The sequence below is a fragment of the Cupressus sempervirens genome, chromosome 11 (genome assembly GCF_028749045.1).
Source record: "Cupressus sempervirens isolate cs-2001-9-10 chromosome 11, ASM2874904v1, whole genome shotgun sequence".
NCBI lineage: Eukaryota > Viridiplantae > Streptophyta > Pinopsida > Cupressales > Cupressaceae > Cupressus > Cupressus sempervirens.
Window position 1 is genome coordinate 416,199,468 of NC_143128.1, and position 20,067 is coordinate 416,219,534.

Below are 20,067 nucleotides of genomic sequence, written 5' to 3' on the forward strand. Positions count from 1 at the left end.
TTTTACTATTGTATTGGGATAGAAAACCCGCAAACCTCTCTAAAATAAAATCAATAACGCATGGGTGCCCTTGTTCAAGCTTTCAAGCTCATCTAAGGATCTAAGGGTGTGGTGGAAAGTCTTGTGTTTTATTGCAAGTTTCTTGCATTGCTTATTGCGTTTTGATCTATTAACTCCTAATGTTTGTACTGTTTGAGCCTAGAGAGGTACTTTTTATCACATAGACATCTTTTGATAAGGAAATGTGTCCCAACTTTTCTCTTGCAATATACACCATTTTCCCAACTCCTTATAACCTTTCTAAGTTCGTAGTTCATACTTTTGCAAAACCACCCAGATAGCTCATGTAAATACTCTAGTTTATCATCGCGTTAATTATAACAATGGTGCAATTGTTTACATTCTGAATTATAGCTTTGACATCTATGCTTCAATTCCATCAATTCTTCTTCAAAACTCTCGTCTCTTAAATTGGTACAACGAATTTTATTCAATTTTCTGAATTTTTCCAACATGCTAGCTGGAAAACCTACTATGATACTACTATAATGTGCACGCTTGTTCTATACAATTTCCTTATCTTAAACCACGAGAATTTTCTCAAACATGTGTTACGCAATCAGGAATGTTGATGTCTGCTTTTTTTCAACTAACAGGTCTAATTGTGTTTCGTTTGTTTACTACGTTTTGAATGCAAATGGAAGCAATACATAACACTTTTCCTAAACAATGATATGAAATGTAACAAACTAAAACAATTTTCAAACTTTAAGAATGTTCAGATTTAATTTTAAAATCATGTCAATTACAATCAACTTAAAACTTGCAGACCTGGCTTCAGCTTATAAATCCAGAGGTTTCCTCAATCCCAAGATTAAGATTTGGGTCTCTAAAATATGCAACTCAAGATAATAGGCCTTTGGCAGTGTTTGATTGTTCGTTGTTGTTGATGACAGAGTGGTCTTTCATACTCCAACGTTGTCTCCTCAAATGATACGACACCACAACTGTTATTAATGATATGTAAATAATCTGCAGACTACTTATGACATCTTGTGTGTGGATTGTGAACAAAATAGGCCATGTACAGCTCCAACATACCCAACACTTTCAGTTGCCTCAGTTCACTATAAATATAATCTTCAAGGGATCGGTCAAGCTGTTGAAAGCTTGCAAAACCAGATTCTTTCCAAACCCGTATCACCAATATCTAAATTTGATCCTTCCTGCCCCTCACATTTGCAACTTAATCCAAATATCGCAAAACCTTAGATTTTTATCTTCAAACTCGAACCAGATCTTAAGACAGTATCTCGCAAAAGCATCCAGATCGTAACCGTAAAAGACTTTCATCTTCAAAGCCTTCGAGAGAAAAAAATCTTCAAAGTTCACCAATTAACCGGGCATTGCCATTTCTTTTATAATATTTTCTAATAACCTTCAATGTGGAATAAACGAAATTACTTTTTTGTCTATTATTTTTTTTTCCGATTTTCTCATACCCTTCTTTTCCACGATTGCTTTTTTCTTTAATATTTCTATGTCATATGACAAGATTTTCCTTCACTTAAGTCTTGTGCTAGACTGAAGGGGTCCATTTAATTAAAATATTATTCACAAAACATAGACTATGCATTAATAAAGCTAAATAAGTAAATTTTATTTTATTAACAATAATAATATATTGCCTTTCAACAAGATTGGACTTTTCTCTGGACGCACAATGCCTCCTGTGGCCGCATCCTACCTTGCTCACACGTTTGAGTGCGCATCTGAAATTCAATTTTTTTCTGCCCAAGATGCGCACACTCTTCAGCAACTTCGCTCACTTATGTCCCTATACAAGTCTGGTGCGCTCTCGCTTGTAGCGTCGAACTCAGGGGAAGGAAGGGTTTGCTTGCCCCCTACAGGCGCTCATTCGGCAGCGCTTCCAAGTGTTGATAGGTCTCCTGCACCTTCAAGGGGTAGGGCTGCCTCTTATGCCAACATGGACACCTTTGAAGCGGGCCTTCATGGTGCAACTCGTGTTGGTTTTGGGCCTCCTCGTCCTTGTGTAGTTGTCTCTATAAGTGTTTCCAAAACTATTAAGGTCCTTTTAGACAATGAAACGGTTGATGATATTCTCAATACGGCAGAGGAGTTCTCTTCCCTTGTTGCCATCTTTCGTTTTCGGGGTTTTTGGCCCTCTCTAGTTGATCTCCATGCTTGGATCTCCAAGCTATGGGAACCAATTTTAGACCATGGTGTCCAGATATTTCCAAATGCCAGAGGTTTTTTCATTGTAAAGTTTGAAAGTGCTAAGGACAGGAAGACCATTTTGTGTCATAACAGTTTTTCATGGCAAGATAGATACCCACTTATGGCCAAACCGTGGCATATGGATTTGGATCCATTGATTGAATCCTTTAATAAGGTTCCTATCTGCGTCCAGCTCCCGAACCTCCTGATGCATCTTTGGATTCTCTATTTTGGAAACTATTGGGGACTCTCTTGGAGATTTTTTATGTGGACTCAGCCACGTCTGATGTATTCCATTCGACGTGTGCACAAATTCTTGTTGAGATGGATATCTCAAAGGGCCTTCTAGAAGAGATTTGTTTGGACTCTTTGTGGGAAACTTGGACCCAAATGTTGGATTATGAAGCTATTCCCTTCCGCTGCAGAAAATGTCATAAGATAGGTCGCATTGCTACTAGTTGTGCTACTGGGAAGACTAAACCAAGGCTCCCACCTTCCTGGTGATCTGGGGCATTCCCTAAGCATTACACAATGTTTAAGTCCTTGAAGGTGTCCTCAAAAGGTTCCTCAGAGGTTGCAAATGATTCTAGCTCACCCCTTACTATTGACATCCTAGAGCCTGTGGTTGTTGAGGACATCAAGACCTCTCCCCCTACTGATGATTCGATGCCAGTGGTCACTGAGGAAGGCTGGTGTTTGGCCCCTGGCCCCTCTCCTGCCCCTGTCCCTGTCTCGGTTGATCTTCATGATCTTGTGGGAGGCCAGCTTTCTACGGACTCTCCTAGGGAGTTTGTTGCTACTCCTGCTCCCCATGGCTTCCACTCTTTAATTTTTTCTGGGGATTGGATTGGTGAGGCAGCTAAGGTGGAGGATGGTTGGACTGTGGTAAAAAGAAAGAAAACAAAGCCCTTTGCTCCTTCTTTAGAAATGAATCTTCGGTCGAGCAAGGGAGACTCTAAATCAAAGGGTGTATTGTGAGCTCCCTTGTTGTGCCTAGCTTTTTGGAGGCAGATCCTTCTCTTCGAATTGTTGCTTCCTAGTTGGTTTTTTGGTTTTGGCTGGTGATAGGCTTTTCTATCACCACGGTTACCCCTTTTTTGGGCGGTGACCGACTCCTCTTTGGTTTGTTGTAATTTTGTCTCTGTGCTTATTGAATATCTAAAGCTGTGTTCAGGGTTTCAGGCACCCTTCAAAACATGTTTTCCTTCATCAAAAACAATAATAATATATTGATTATAAATAGATGAACTTGTCAATATTATATAATTTATCATCAACATATTTGTTAATAGATGTCTAGTTATACCTGGAATGACTTAGTATAAATAGTAAGTGTGCCCAAAACTACCTCATATCACCTCTGAATGAATTGCAACTAAAAGTCCATTGCATGACCTAGTTAGCCCACATGTTAAAGGAAAAATAAGCTAATGACAAACTCATACAACTTGTGCTAAAAAAGAGGACATTGCATCTTAGAAGGGTGTTGTAAATGTAGGAACGATGGGAAGGAAGACTAAGTTGATTTAAGGCATATGACAACTAGAGTGAAGAATGAGGAAATGTGTAATCATGGAGTGGGAAACAAACAAAGATTGTAGGGCTAAGGGTAGGTATATCTAGTATAAAGAATTGCAAAGGGTAAAAGAACTATGACTAAGGATAGAAAACTAAAGATAGATTTGTTGTACTAAGAAATTAATGTGTGATATCAAAGAGGAGGATGGTGGTGTTTGGGATGGACTAAAGAATCATTAGGAAGACTAGATGGGTAGGAAAATATATGGGGAGGAGTAGACTATGGTTGGAAACACTGCAAAGAAGTATTGGGGAAAAGGTATATGGTGATGGATCGAGCTAGAGGCTAGGAAGGCTAAGAGGATAGGTAAAGTACATGCTAGAGAAAGGGTAAGAGGTCATATAAGAGGAAAGACAAGTCTTATGAGGATGAAAGTGGGATATAAGTGAGAAGACAAGGTAGGATTATATAGATGGAAACTCAAAATGACTCTATGAAAATAGAAAGAGGTAAAAAGATAGTAGAGAAAGTAAATTATGTGTTGGGAAAAAGAAATAAAGTCTCGAGATTAGTATATTAGGCATTGGTTGGAGCTAATCAAATGTGAATATAAGATTATTATGTGTTTAAAATAGGGTTGAGAGTATAAAGGGTAGTGAAAAGCTAGAAAATATAAGGCTGTATAAAGAGAGGAAATACAAGAGGATTGGGTTCGCCAAATGATATAAATTAAAGACATCTTGACATGTTAATGGACTTCAAAACTATTGAATCTTTTAGTTGTACTAACCATTAAAATAAATTCAATAGTAAGCATAAAATAATAAAAGAAGAAACAAGCTATAATATATTATATAATCTAGTACAGTGAGCTAGGAAATGGAGAATGTGAAATGAAATAACTTTTGGAAATGAAATAATTAAAAAGAACCTATGCACTTAATATTAGATGACTTTGAGGCTAAAAAAGATATTGGTGGGCCTAGTTAGCATTCGAGTATGACTAGATTTCAATAGATGACTTTTCTAGAGTCTATGTGTTATGCATTCAACAAGGGGTCTATCCATAAATGTCTTCCTTTAGGATGTTGTAACTTTAGTACTATATTTTTTCTTTCCATTTTCACAATTCTATCATTGTGTTAGGTATTTTCTTTCTTAAAGAATAAGTACATATATAACTCTCAAATTCATAAGTTGAAAATAAGCTGACATGAGGAAAACGATATGCTTAAAGGAGGTCGTCGCATTTAGTACCATGTTTGGTATCTTTCATCCTTCACTAAAGGACATATTGGAAAATTGATTGTATACAAGCTTAGAGTTGTGTTGCAGTAATGTGTGCAATAATGACAAATATTTAAACTAATTGTTGGAGATACATCTACCACAAGTGTGCAATTATGATTATATCAATAAGGAGATGCAAACAAAGTTAGGATTTCTATAAGAGAGGAATAGGTTTCTAGTTGCTTCAAAATTGTAGAAACATATGATGGAAGTCATTTGAGATGAGGGTAATTACAAAATAGATACAAACAAAGTAGAAATGAAGTATGCATTGTAGATATAAGGTGACACAACAAAGAGGTCATTGGTCTATAGTAGAAATAAAAATGGAAGCTTATGGATTCCAAATGAAGAGAAATATAAAACTTGAGGACCAAAGAGTAAGAAATCTAAATAAGATCCATCAAAGAAGAAAATTTAATGTGCCCCCAAACTTGCAAACTTCACATCTACAATATTTTGCATGTATATGCTATAATGGGGATTCCTTATATTCTTTGTGTTTAGAGAAAATAGATATTAAGTTTTCTATGTTGGGCATTATTAGCCAATGAAGGAAAAGAATGGACTTAACCACAAACCCATACTAAGTCTTTATATGAATGGTTATTAAAAATGTAATAATAATTAGGCAAGGAACAACTAAAAAAAAATTACGTTCTTTGTAAATTCAAAATGTAACAATAGTGTTATGTGGCACTAATGCCTAGGGTATTAGTTCAGCATTGGTGACATGGATAGCTTTATATAAAATCCTTAAGAGGTGTCTAAGTAATAATGTCTAAGAATACAATGCTTACAATATCTTCCTATGATAACTCGAATGCATGGAAAACTTTAAGAAAGACCCTCCCTGGAAAAACTATAAAAGCATGGCGAATCCTACATTATTTTATGTAGAAAATTAATTTGTACTAGTGAATTTTTCTAATTTGAAAGGAAAAATATTATTTATACTCACAAATCTTTTTAATTCGTGTAAAAATTCTAAAAAATCTTGGCTACTATTTATGAAGCCTAATTAATTATTAGTCTTGAAGGCTAAATTTTGCCCACTTTTATCATTGTAATTTCCCTCCAAACTATTAAATGGGGGTTCAAGGACAACTCCCCCAAGATGGGATCAAGGGATAGTGACCCTTGTGGGGTCTAGGGGAAGTGCCCCTAGTGCATTCCTATTGTAATACAAGGTGGGGTTGAGGGGTAGTAGCCTCGCAGGGGTTTTTCAAATAGATTTTAGTATTTAATTAAGGTGTCTTAATTTTATATCATCTGATATATGCATACTAACACAGGGATGCATCCCTCCCCCCTTTTACCTCACGTCTCTGAGATTTCAACGCACCAAGGACTCGGGGATTTCGTCCCCCCCATCCCCAGCGATGCCATCAAATTATGCCACCTCCACCGGGGATGGGTGACATCCCAGTGTTGACTATTTGCAAATTTGACTATTTATGGTTAATGTTCGATGTTCTGATTCAATGCAATGTTCAAGTATTTACTCTTTTACATATTTATATCTTATACCCCCCTCTTGTCCCCCACCATCCCCAAATTAAGGCCCCTATGTCCCCCCATTCCATCATCCCCCTGTCTCCCACAACAGTATAATGAATATATACTAACCTATATTTTTGTAACCATTGGATGATCCTACATCAATGAATTAAATTCTATTTTGGGCCAAAAATTTTAAGGACACAAGGTTTTGCATAAAATTTCCAAAATAGAGACATGTGCCCATTGTTAAATGTATTTTGGACGAAAGTTTAAAAGGAAAAATGGTTCCATAGAGATTATCCACAATAGAGACAAGTGTAAAATATATATATCCTTAACTTGTTCGCTAACCTTAAATCTTGACCACATGTAGGCGAATATGGTCATCACTTAAGCTTTGAAAATTGCATGCGAAAATATTTAATTTATCATGTGGAAAGATTATATTCTATTGACGAAGTCATCACTGAAATACAAATAATTTTGTATCACTATTGGCGATTGGCCTATGCATGGGACCCAATTTTTATAAAGTACGGATAACATGGCTTGCCTAAAAGTGCAGATATTTTAGCCAAATTATGGGTTCCTGATGAGTGAAATTAGCGAATCGCCGAATATTAGCCACTAAAGTTATCCTCGCTCGAATGTACAATAATGCGTCAAACATGACACCAACATAATAATAGAACAAACTCTTTGAAAAATACAAAATGTAAAATGGAGATTGTGAAGCATGGAATTTCAAACTGATTTACTCTATCATATTGATAGATACTTATCGTTGTAGACTATATTGACCATATTTTGGACTTGGCTTAAAAGTAAAATATCTTTAAAACTGTATTTTTAGGATTTGTTAAAAAACACCATACTATATCCAGCTTATTTATTTGCTTCATAGCTTTGTATTTCATAGATGCTTCCTATTGTGACTAGTTATTTATCCCCAATTTTTAATTCATGTAGTTATCTTACCCATATCTTTATGGTAGAAAAAAGAATATTTCTAACAACAAAACAAATGCATTTGGAGAATATCAGCATACGCTCTGTTCCCTGGATCTGTTTGTCCTCTTTCCATTAAGCCTATTTCAATCCCATAAGCCATGGTCTTCCATGGACATTAATGCATACTAAATTAAATATAAAAGGGTAAAAAATGATTGAGGCAGAGCTGCTACATTAATTGTTTTTATTAGTTGATCCTCTGATGTTTCATGGGGCCAGTTTTCATATGGAAGAAGATTTGACGCGCTCAACCAGTGGAATGTCAATCACAAGCTCTTTTATTCAATTCAGCAATTTCCAGTCATCTCTATGTATCTATGGTACTAATATTCATCATTGCGACCATTCTCTGTGTGATTTTGAATTAAGATGCCATTTTGAAATTACGCCAGTTGATATAAGCTTTCCTATAACTTGAATCCAATTTTGACTATATTTTTGGCATGTCAATAGCATTCAGCTAGATGTTTTCCCCTGCTATACACTAGGCCAAAGTAACTTCCAACTAATCAAGATCAAGATATTTACCAACATAGCCAACTATGCAAGTGAGTAGCATATGCCAATGAAGCAAAAACTATCTTGAATATTCCAAAATGATATACTTGATGCAGACTCAATAGTTATAGAGCTCAGCCACTTTAAATCAGCCACAACAATAAGTGTCCTCATATTAGTGATGAAAATAAATGGCACAACTCCATATATGTCAAAAAACTAATATATGGGTACATGTTAAAGGGATTCTCATTTGTGTTTTTGATATTCAAGCCTACAAAACAGACCACTGCAATGGCCAAATTCTTTTTAAAAAATTGGTAATAACCACAAGAACAGAAGATAAAATCGTCATTGATATTCAGAAAAAGGGCAGAATTGTTTTCCCTTGAAATCCGATCATAAGAGTCTTTGTGATGAAGGAAGAAGACATTCATATGCCTGCACCATTCGAGCTGAGATATGAAGCTTGTAGTGGACAGCAAGCTTTGGATTAGCCAGATCAAGAATATCTGCATGCAAACTGTGATGCAACAGACATATGGTAACTCATTAATGTGTTCACAGGCTTTCCCATAGTAACTTCAATATGTGACTGTAATTAGATTCTGTAAAAAGAAAGTCTAAAAGTAAAATTCATAAAGATAACTCTACAATATAAAACGAACCTTTGCCATTCACCAGATTCCTTTGCATGCCTCTCTGTTACCTTATACAAGCGGTCTAGTGTATAAAGGATCATTCCAAAACTCCACAAAGCATTTTTCTCCTGTAACTCAAGCCATGTTGCGAATTAGTTATTTCAGAAACATTTGAGGGCCGCAAGAGTTATTCTAGTTTTTATGGAGAATGAGATATAGAGAAAAGTAATTTTCTTCTGTTAAAAGTTAAGTCATACAATACACTTTTACGGGCAGAAAACAACAACCAATTTTAAAATGTGCAAAATATTAATTTTAGCTGAATAGGAATTTACAGCTAGACAGTCCTAGAAATTAGTTAAAACAGGGTCTTTGCAAAATCAAGATCATTCATCTATGAGATCACTTGCCACTACAGAAAATAATCTAAGTTACACGGGTACCCCTCCCCCCCCTCCGGACCTCGAACTGGTTCGAGATTCTGGTCCGGTTCGAGATTCTGGTCCGGTTCGACCAAGGTTCGCCCAGGGTTCGATTTTTGAATCCTGGTTCGAACCATGGTTCGAACCCGGGCGGACCAGGCTGGGAAAATCGAACTAGGTTTGAACCCAGCCAAGAACCCGCCCACGGACGTGAAATTAAAGTTATTTATTTGCATTTTTTAATAATTTTTGGGGTCCACGTACCCTAAAAAGGTGTTATGAATTGGTTTTTTGCTCTCTCATAGTCATTTGTTGTTTCTAAATAGGTTGTTTTGCCTTGAAGGAGAGCACATAAGTTTTTGAGCAAGCATCCGGTTGTGCAAGGAGGAGTTTGAAGATTGACTTGTTGGTGTTCTTGAAGTGTTTGTGCATCATTTATACACATTTGCAAACTTGCAATGGCTGGAAAAGGACCAAGAGGTAAGATCTTATTCCATTTACTATTGTTTTGTTCTAGCTTTTCCATTTTTTTTTCATTTCTCTTTCAATCTTCATATGTTCTAAGTTCTTGATTCTTTTCCATTATTTCAAAATTCGTCATTTTCTTGCATATAGATTATGAACATATATCTAATTAGTAATTTATTGCCATAGGGAAAGGTTCAAAAGTAATGTCATCTACCTCTTCATCAATAGGCAACACCGAACAAAGAATGGAAACCAACTTTGATTCTCCTCTATGGAAATATGTAGAAATATAAAACCCATTCCAGGAGGTGGTGCATTCCGTTGGAGATGTCGAGGATGTGATGTAGAAAGAAATAGTTCTTATTATCGTGTGGTAGGCCATCTATGTGGTTATACTGGAAGAGGAGTCAAGAAATGCCCTGGCAAAAATGGTGTCCCTATACCAAATCACACCGTGTTAAAATATATTGAAGAGCATGAGGCAGCAGAAGAGAGAGAAGGACACAGGGCAATAGAACTCGGTAGTAGTAGCAATAAAAGTAAAAAAGCTAAGGGAATGCAGCCCCCCTCAGATGTTATTATACAAGACCATCCCTTCTTCAATACTACAATGGACACTGACACTGAATCTGTCCCCATTGTACACAAAAGAAAGGGGCCAATAGAAACTTCTTTTCAAAACAAGGCTCGGGATATTGCTGACATTAAGGTGGGAAGATGCCTCTATGCAAATGGGTTGTCTTTTAATGTTGTCCGCTCTCCGTTTTGGAAGGACATGTTGAGGGGTGCCAATGAAGCTCCAAAAGGGTATTGTGGCCCCGGTTATGAGAAAGTGCGCACCACCTTGTTGGATGATGAGGTCCAACGGGTTGAAAATCAATTGAAGCCCATAAGGGACTCATGGGTTGAGACAGGGGTGACAATTGTTTCAGATGGCTGGAAGGATTCTAGGAACCGTCCCTTGATCAATGTCCTTGCGGTGTCCCCTAAAGGGGCAATGTTTCTGAAAGCGGTGGATTGTGAGGGCAAAGTAAAAGATGGACCATTTATTGCTGATATCTTAATTGAGGCCATTGAACAAGTGGGTGCAAGAAATGTTGTCCAAGTCATAACGGACAACGCAAAGAATTGTAGAGCAGCAGGTTTGTTGGTTGAATCACGATATCCACATATCTTTTGGACACCTTGTGCAGTCCATTCACTCAATCTTATGCTACAAAAGATTGGGAACCAAATTGCGTGGATCAAAACAGTGTATGAAGAGGCTGAGGACATACAAATGTTTGTCACAAACCACCACATGACTCAATCTCTTTTCAGGAACTACTCAAAATTGGAGCTATTGAAGGTAAATGAACTTGAACTCAAATTAGTAATTTAATTTTTAATATTTGACAATTTCTGATTTTTCATATTTTACTTGTGCAATTGCCAATGTGTATACTTTTCTTAGTTTTCTAAAATATGTATCTAATAGTTGTTTTTTGCTCTAATTTATGTCACAGGTTGCTGAGACCCGTTTTGCATCACATATAATCGTCTTAAGACGACTTGTGCAAGTGAAAGATGCACTTCAAGGTATGGTAATCAGCAACAATTGGGGTGTATGGAAGCAAAAGAACACTGAAAGGGCAAACAAAATAAAGGACAGGCTATTGGCTGACTCATGGTGGGAACGTGTGGAATATCTCCTTAAGATCACCGAGCCCATTATGAGCATGCTTAGGTACACTGACATGGATAGGCCTTGCCTTGGAGAGATCTATGATGGCATAGACTCAATGATTGAGAAGATCAGGCAAGTTATAAATGAGCAGGAGCAAGATCCGCAAGAGACCTTTTTCAAACAAGTGCAAAAAATTATTGATGAAAGATGGAACAAAATGACCACTCCATTACATTTGCTTGCCTATGCCTTGACCCCCAAATACTATAGCTCACAATATTGTGATCTACCAGGAAGGTTGCCACCATACAGAGATGTGGAAGTGTCTGACGGGTACCAGGCAGCATTTAGAAGAATATTTCCTGATGATGATATAAGAGATGTAATCATGGATGAGTTCATAGCATTTGTCAATGCTACAGGTCTAAGTAATGATGCTCTTTGTCATCGGTTCAAGAAGCATGCTCATGGTTGGTGGTACCTCCATGGCCAAAAATTCCGAACATTGCAGCCCCTTGCAATCAAAGTTATATCACAAGTAAGTTTTATTTTTTTTTAAATTAGTTCACTTTATCTTCAAAAGAATTTTTTAATAAGATTGAATTAATTCCTTTTTAATTGCCTACCCTATGTTGTCTTTATAGGTTGCTAGTTCTTCTGCATCAGAAAGAAATTGGAGCACCTATTCTTTCATCCACTTGGTGAAGCGAAATAGGTTGCAATCAAAAAAAGCCGAGAACCTGGTATTTGTGCATAACAACTTGCGCCTTCTTTCACACAAGAGTCAAGAATACAAAGAAGGGGAGACAAAGAAGTGGGATGTAGATGCAGAGATTGCGACTTGGATGCTTCCACTACTGCACTTACAATTGATGATTTTGATAACTTTGATGCCAATACCATTGTTGATTCTGTTGCTGATCCCATTGGCCTTGGTGCAAGTAATAGCGTAGGCGAAGAAGGAGGAGATGAAGAAGAAGATGAAGAAGAAGAAGATGAACATGAAGAAGATGAAGATGAAGAATGAAGAACTTAGAACTAGAAATTCAGAATTTTAATAGATTTTCATTCTATTAGTTACTGTTAAACATTGAACGTGAAACAATGACACTTGAACTTGATATTTTAAATGTTTTGAATCTTTCATCTTTGATGTTGAAGTTGATTGAATTATGTTACTATATGATGGTATGCTCACCATGATACATTGATATGTTATTGTTTATGATGTTTTAAAGTTTTAAATGTGTTTATGGTACTATGCTACATTCTAATTTTAACTCATGCTTCATAAAAATGTATATATATATATATATATATATATATATATATATATATATATATATATATATAATTTTTACATGTTTTTGCACTAACGAACCCAAACCCCTTTCCAAAATTTCATCGAACCAGCGAACCGGTTCTCGAACCCGAACCCGGAACCGAACCACGAACCGGCAACTTAGAAAATAATGGAATCATTGGAATATGGTATTAATGTGAAAGAGACTAACCATAGTGTTTACATATTCACCAATTCATATACCAGTGAAACACGAGGACATGTCCCCCCACCAAAACTGGGCCGCACTTGAGACAGGGACGCACCCAAGCTAGGGGGACATTGTCTCAGCATCTCGGGCAGTGCAACTCAGAGCGCCACCTCGGCCGGAGATGGCGAGACATCCCTGGGTCCCCTGTGGGTGCGGGGGGGACACCTAGATGTCTCCTACGGCAACAAGATGGGGCAAATTTAAAAATATTTTTAAAAAGGTATTATTTTAATATTTTTTTGTTTCTATTTTTGTTATAATGGGATGTGGACCCCATTCTATCGATGATCGCAAGACACGTGTACAAGGAGAGCCCAGCATTAGGATGGGATGTAGGGCCTGAGGAACCATCACACAATGATGAGGAGAAGGATGCTTTAGATCCAGCCACAGGGCTAGTTGGTGTTCCCTTTTCAGCTCTTGATCTTGGAGACACTGATAGTTCCAGTGGCAATGAGTTTCAACTTCCAAGGGATGATCATTGATCATTCATTTGGCATTTTGATATGGACTCTTGGGGACTCGTAGTTTTTGTTTGCATTATATAATTATTTTGATATCATGATTCATGGCACATGATACTTAATGTAATTATCTTTAGGTCATGACTCATATGATCATTGATTAGATAGTACATACTCATACTATTGATCTGATATATATTATAAATTTAAAATTATATAATTTGACACTCTTTCATTTGCTGATATTCATTATTCATTGTTTGATCATGAATCATGATGTTCTAGTTCAAAACTTCAATGCAATGTTCAATGTTTAAGTTTTTTACATCTTTATATCCTATATTGTAGTACATCTTTTCATAACTAGCATTTTGAGTACCATATGTATAGTATATACACCCCTGCTCCCCCTGCCCCTAGCCGCCATCCCCCCACCATCCCCAAATCAAGAACCCGCCATCCCCCCATCTCAGAAACTTATCCCCCCCTCCCGCTGTCCCCTCGTCCCGTAGGGCAATGTAACTATGCCATATGCCGAAATCCATATATATCAGAGTTTTACTTGTTACAAATGTAAATGGCAGAGTATTTTATTGATTAAACAGAGATCAAAACGATCAATATATACAAAAGGAGATTAGAATAGAATAGAAACATTCTATTCTACACTACACCTAAATATTAGAAACATTCTAATATTTACAATAAACGACAATAGTGAGCATTAAAGATTATTCTAATACCCCCCCCCATAATGCTCAATCTATTTACTACACCAATAGATCCCCTGAATTTAATAAACTTGTCAGGACCAAGGGGTTTTGTGAAAATATCTGCTAGTTGCTCTAAGGTAGGGACATAGAGTAACTGAATAGATCCATCTTCTACTAACTGTCGGATATAATGGCAATGAAGCTCTATGTGCTTGGTTCGTTCATGAAACACTGGCTTTTTGGCAAGTTTGAGTACTGCCTAATTGTCTGAAAACAAAGAAGTTGGACCTGCTTGAGAAATATGCATATATGCAAGCATCTGACAGAGCCAAACTGCTTCACAAGCTGCCTTGACAGCTCCTCTATATTCTGCTTCTGTAGAGGAGAGTGCATGTGCCTATTGCTTCTTACTGGTCCAAGTAATTGATGCAGATCCGTACTAAACACATAACTAGAAGTAGATTTCCTGTCATCAACTGAGCCAACCCAATCAGAATCGGTGAATCCACTGAGCTGAGGAGTAGTACTCCTTGTGTAAAGAAGACCATGATCTGAAGTACCCTGTACATAGCGTAACACACGTTTTGCTGCAATCCAATGATCAATCTTGGGGTTCGCCATGAACCGAGAGATGTAGCTAACTGCAAAACTGAGATCAGGTCTAGTAGTAGTAAGATAGATGAGACTACCTACTAGCTGCCTGAAAAGTGTTTCATTTACATGAGGAGAATCAGATTATGTGGACAATTTCAGACTAGTCTCCGTAGGAGTGGAGGCAAGTTTGCAATCCTGCATTCAAAACTTGTCAAGCAAATTTCTGGCATACTTGGACTGAGACAAAAAAATACTGTTGTCATTCTGCCAAACCTCAATACCTAAACAATAATGAAGCAATCCAAGATCAGTCATATCAAAAGTTCTGCATAGATCCTGTTTGATATCTGAAATCAAATGTTCTGAACTCCCAGTAATGATCGGATCATCTACGTAGACAACAAGAAAATGAATTTCATTACCAGAGTGTTTAATATACAGATTACTATCTGACAGGCTACGCTGAAATCCCTGAGTAACCAAGTACTGATCAATCTTTATGTACCAAGCCCTAGGAGCCTGTTTAAGACCATAGATGGCCTTCTGGAGTTTACATACTTTTGGTTCTGAACCGGCAACCTTAAAACCTGGGGGCTGCGTCATGTAGACTTCTTCCTGTAATTCACCATTGAGAAAAGCACTCTTCACATCCATCTGATGAACTTTCCAACCATACTGAGCTGCAATGGCAAGAAGAATGCGAATAGTGCTCATCTTGGTTGTTGGAGCAAATGTCTCCTCATAGTCAATGCCTTCACGCTGGGTGAATCCTCGAGCAACAAGTCTGGCTTTGTATTTGTCCAGGGTACCATCTGCATGGTACTTGACCTTATAGAACCATTTACAACTGACGGGTTTCTTCCCAAGAGGAAGATCTGAAAGAACCTCGATATGGTTCTTTTGAAGACTTTGAAGCTCAGCATCCATTGCATGTTCCCATGCTGGAATTCCTTTGGCCTCTGCATATGTCTGGGGCTGAGGGATACTATGGATGTTGGCCATAAGAGCCATATTGACTGTGTTGTGCTGAATGCTCTTATTTCTGGAGGTTCTACCCTCAGTGAGTTCATTAGGACGAAGATCACTAATCATTTTAGCCCACCATTTTAGCCGAAGAGTCGAGGAGCCAATATCAAATGCTATCGGAATAGCTGGATGAGGAGCAGAAGCAGGGGTTGTATTATTAGGAGGTGGTTGAAGTGATGTATCAGTAGTATCAGATGACTCATGTAAAATAGAAGAACCCAAGTCAGAGATTGCTGAAGACTGAATCTCGGAATGCGGTGGAGAGTCAGAGAGCGGAAATGGTCTGAGTTCCTCATCAAACACAACATCACGACTGAAGATTAAACAATCAGTATTTACATCAATCAGCCTGTAGGCCTTATGTGTGTGACTATATCCTGTAAACATAAGTTTTTGGCTTTTGGAATCCAACTTAGTGTGTTTGGCATCAGGAATCCATACATATGCCAGAGAAACAAAAACTTTCAAATGGTTGATCCTAGGTTTGCGACTAGACCAGGCTTCCTCAGGAGTCTTATGATTAACAGCAAGGGTGGGTGACCGGTTAAGAAGATAGACCGTTGTGGATAATGCTTCTGCCCAATATTTTCTGGGAACATTTCTATGTTCTAACATAGCCCTAGCCATTTCTGTGATGGTACGGTTCCGATGCTCTACAACACCGTTTTGCTAAGGAGTGTGAGGTGTGGTGAACTGACGTCTAATGCCATGAGTAGTACAGAAGGCAAAGAAAGCAGAAGAACAGAATTCCCCCCCCATTATCGGTCCTAAGAGTACGGATGGAGGAACCAAACTCTTTTTCTACTAGAGCTTTAAATTGCTGAAATACAGGAAAAGCATCTGATTTTTGCTTAAGAAAATATACCCACATTTTGCGATTGAAATCATCCACAAAGAGTAAGAAGTACCTGTTCCCGGAAATAGAAGAAGTATTCATAGGACCACATACATCAGCGTGGACCAACTATAGCACTCTAGATGCCCGCCATGATTCGCCATTCTTAAATGGTGTCTATGTTGCTTCCCTGCTTGGCAAGCTCCGCAAATGCGATGGTTCTTGGTCTAGATGTTAGGTAGGCCATGGACTAAATTATCCCGAGCAAGTTGTGCTAGATATTGCATGTTCAGATGACCAGAGGCTATTGAGAGCGGATGATTCGGCAATGAAGGCATGCTCAAGAGAATCTCCTAAATCTATAAGTCTATAAATACCATGATCCTCAAGACCGATAGCAAGGGTAGTGCGAGAAGCACGATCAATAATCGAACACTTATTTCCACTGAAGATGACATCCAACTGAGGAGAGTGCTTCATAATCTGACTAACAGACAAAAGATTATGTTTCATGCCAGGAACATAACATACATTGAGAAATATGAGTTTTCTTCCTCTAGACTGAATCTTAACATTGCCTTTGCTGACAATATTGTATTCTTCACCGCCTCCAAAGATTGCTAAATCAGAATAGGGAGTGAATTCAACAAACCAATCACGCCTATGAGTAAAATGTCGGGAGGCACCAGAATCAATGTACCAGGCAGAAGATTTCGCATGATTTGTAGGTATGCTGGCCATAAAGGCATGATAGATAGATTATTTCTGCTCTGAGTGCTAGGCAGCATTGGCTTGCTGTTGAATTGAGTCTGACTTCAGATGCTGCTGATACAGATGTTCATAATGCGTGAATATCTCAAATGGCACAAACTTTGAGGCGAGAAAATTAAAGACCTAAAAAATTTGGAGAACCCAAAAAAGAGCTCGAAAAACCCAACAATAAAATGTCGGAATTCAAATCTGCTGGCTCAAAAATCAAGGCACGGAAAACAAGACACCCATAAAAAACTGATGAAGACCCATTTGAGATCTCGAGAAACCCACCAAGAATATGAGATCAGAAAATTTTTCTGAGATTAAAAACTAGGGTTTCGAAGAAAACCCTAGTCAGCAGTTATGGAGGACGAATTAGCAGAGAAAATGGCCGATTTTAGCTGCAGAATGGGGGCATTTTTTTAATTACTGGGACGGCAAAGGTAACATATTAAAAAAATAATGATTTTACCTTAAAACCGCAAGGTTTTCGACTGAAAAATCGTGTTTTAGGAGCTCACGATTTGCAATCGAACTGAGAAAACAGCGGATTTATATTTCAGACGCTCGTAGCAGAGGATGAGACGCAATTTAGAGCCGAAAACAAACATAGTTCCGACGTATTTCAGACATATTTTAGATGCTCAAAGGAAGAGACGTGATTTGGCAGATTTAAAATAAAACACAGACATTTTTCCACGAATTCGCAGACTTTTTATTCTGAAACCCTAGTGCTCTGATACCATGTTACAAATGTAAATAGCAGAGTATTTTATTGATTAAACAGAGATCAAAACGATCAATATATACAAAAGGAGATTAGAATAGAATAGAAACATTCTATTCTACACTACACCTAAATATTAGAAACATTCTAATATTTACAATAAACTAGAACAGTGAGCATTAGAGATTATTCTAATACTACTAACTAAATGTCTATCAGCTAGAAATATGTGAACAATGTCAAAAACTTCTTTCCCTTGAAGAGTCAAGAATCCAAGATAAAGAAATATGTAAATGAATCCCACACATGATAAAAATAAATCAATAAATACAATTAAGATTTTCGAAGACTTATGAAAGTTCTCTAAGAGTAAAAGAACATATTCTCTCAAGCATCATAAAGATGCACGTGCATGCATGCATGCGCGTATGTGTGTGCGTGCGTGTGTGCGCATGCGCGCATGTGTGTGTGTGTGTGTGCGCATGTGTGTGACAAGTCTTCCTGCGCAGGATAAGAAAAGTGAACTCAAGAAGAAAAATCCAAAAATGAATTAGAGAAGACCTGATGATAAGAAAACACTTTCTCAAGGTATTTAAAATGTTTCTACTAAAACTCCAGGCGAGGTTAGACAAAACAAATTGAATATCAATCTCACTTTGACAGAAAAATCAATCCAACACAAAACATTGCTAGCTATTACAATTGCCTTTACCAGTGTATTGCAAATTAGTGATTCAGAAAAATGTAGGATATTTTCTGTCTGTCACTTTCTAGATGGGGTAGTAAGAATTGAAGACTGGTCTCATCTTAAGAACAATAAAAAAACCAATAAGAGAAGATGCTGACAAACAAAAATTTTCTCAGTATTAAAAAAAAGTTTATAGTAGTGGTCCTTGCTAGGTTGGGCAGGCAAATTGAACACCAATCTCACCTTGACAGAAATATCAATCAGACAATAAATAATGATAGCTAATATTAGTATAATTGCCTTTACCAGCATACTGCACATTAGTAATTCAGCAAAATATAAGGCATTCATAGATAGAGTTTCCACTTTCTAGTCCCTCTAGCATGAAGCCTGCCCCACATTTGCATGTTTGCAAGGTGTGCGTTTTTAGGTGTCTTCGGCCACTAGTTTTACCAGATCCACTTCCAAGATCTTCCTTCAAAAATGCATCTTTTTGATAGCATCATCAAGCCTACAGTTTTATATAAGTCTGAGATTTGGCGGACTAGCACTGACTTGCCCATATTGAGAGAGTCTACTCTTATGCTGCAGTACATTATTCAGTGCAAGTAAGCTATTATTCCATTGAGCACTGTCCAGGCTGATTTTGCCAGCGACCTACTATGCCTTGAAACCATATTTCAGCTTACTTTCTACACCCACAAACTCAGATCCATGGGGGATTCTGCTTATAGTCATGACAAATATCCATACGTAACTCTTCATTCTTATGAGAGGATGCATCATTGGACCTCATTATTGGCATTCACTGGTACTCTAAGACTACCTTGCTCCTTTCTATAGGCATCTCTACTGATAGGCTACCTCTTTTTATGTATTTCTTAAAAACTCCTGCTCGGTTTCTTTTAAAGGAGACCATCACCAGTAAATTTGTGATGCCCCCATTCTATGCCATCTTGTTCTATGAGCAATCACCAATTTTCAGGGTTTTCCTTATGTTCCCAATTGTGTGTGAAATGTTCTAATGTTCCTGGGAAGCTCAGGCTACAGTTTCTTGGCTTTTATTATCCATGTGTTTGTTTGAAGTACACTACTATTTATAGTGAGCACTCCTACTGCACCGATATTTTTTTTTCTTTATCTGAGTTTATTCTCTTTAACTCTCAGAGAATACTGCTATTTATTGTTAAGTGCTCATATCCGCATCAGTCATCATCTTTAAACATCAGTTATGTTTCGATAGGATCAACTTTTTGTTTCTAATGTCTCGGTGAGTTTCTGTAAGGCGATGGATACTGTTTTAATATTTCCACCAAAGTAATAAAGTGACATTTGATCATTTACTGAGTGTTTAAATATTGAAGTGTTGTTTTTTATCCTCCAAAGTTGGACATGTAGGTGATTTGGAGGAGACTTCAGTTGTTTCTAAATCATAATGAGAGCTTATTGAGGGAAACT

The 20,067-nt window shown here is 37.5% G+C and overlaps 1 protein-coding gene across 2 annotated transcripts in view; it reads right to left on the bottom strand.

Moving 5' to 3' along the window:
• Window positions 1–8,127: 8,127 nt before the first annotated feature.
• The window catches only part of DGS1 (dgd1 suppressor 1), a 145,383-nt gene continuing 133,443 nt past the window's right edge, over window positions 8,128–20,067 (bottom strand). For both annotated transcript variants that reach the window (XM_089808959.1, XM_089808960.1), the window contains 2 exons: window positions 8,728–8,828; window positions 8,128–8,582 (listed from right to left, as the gene is read on the bottom strand). In XM_089808959.1, the coding sequence (XP_089665085.1) occupies window positions 8,459–8,582; window positions 8,728–8,828 (225 nt within the window). In that variant the 3' untranslated portion in view covers window positions 8,128–8,458. The remainder of the gene's footprint in view (window positions 8,583–8,727; window positions 8,829–20,067) is intronic.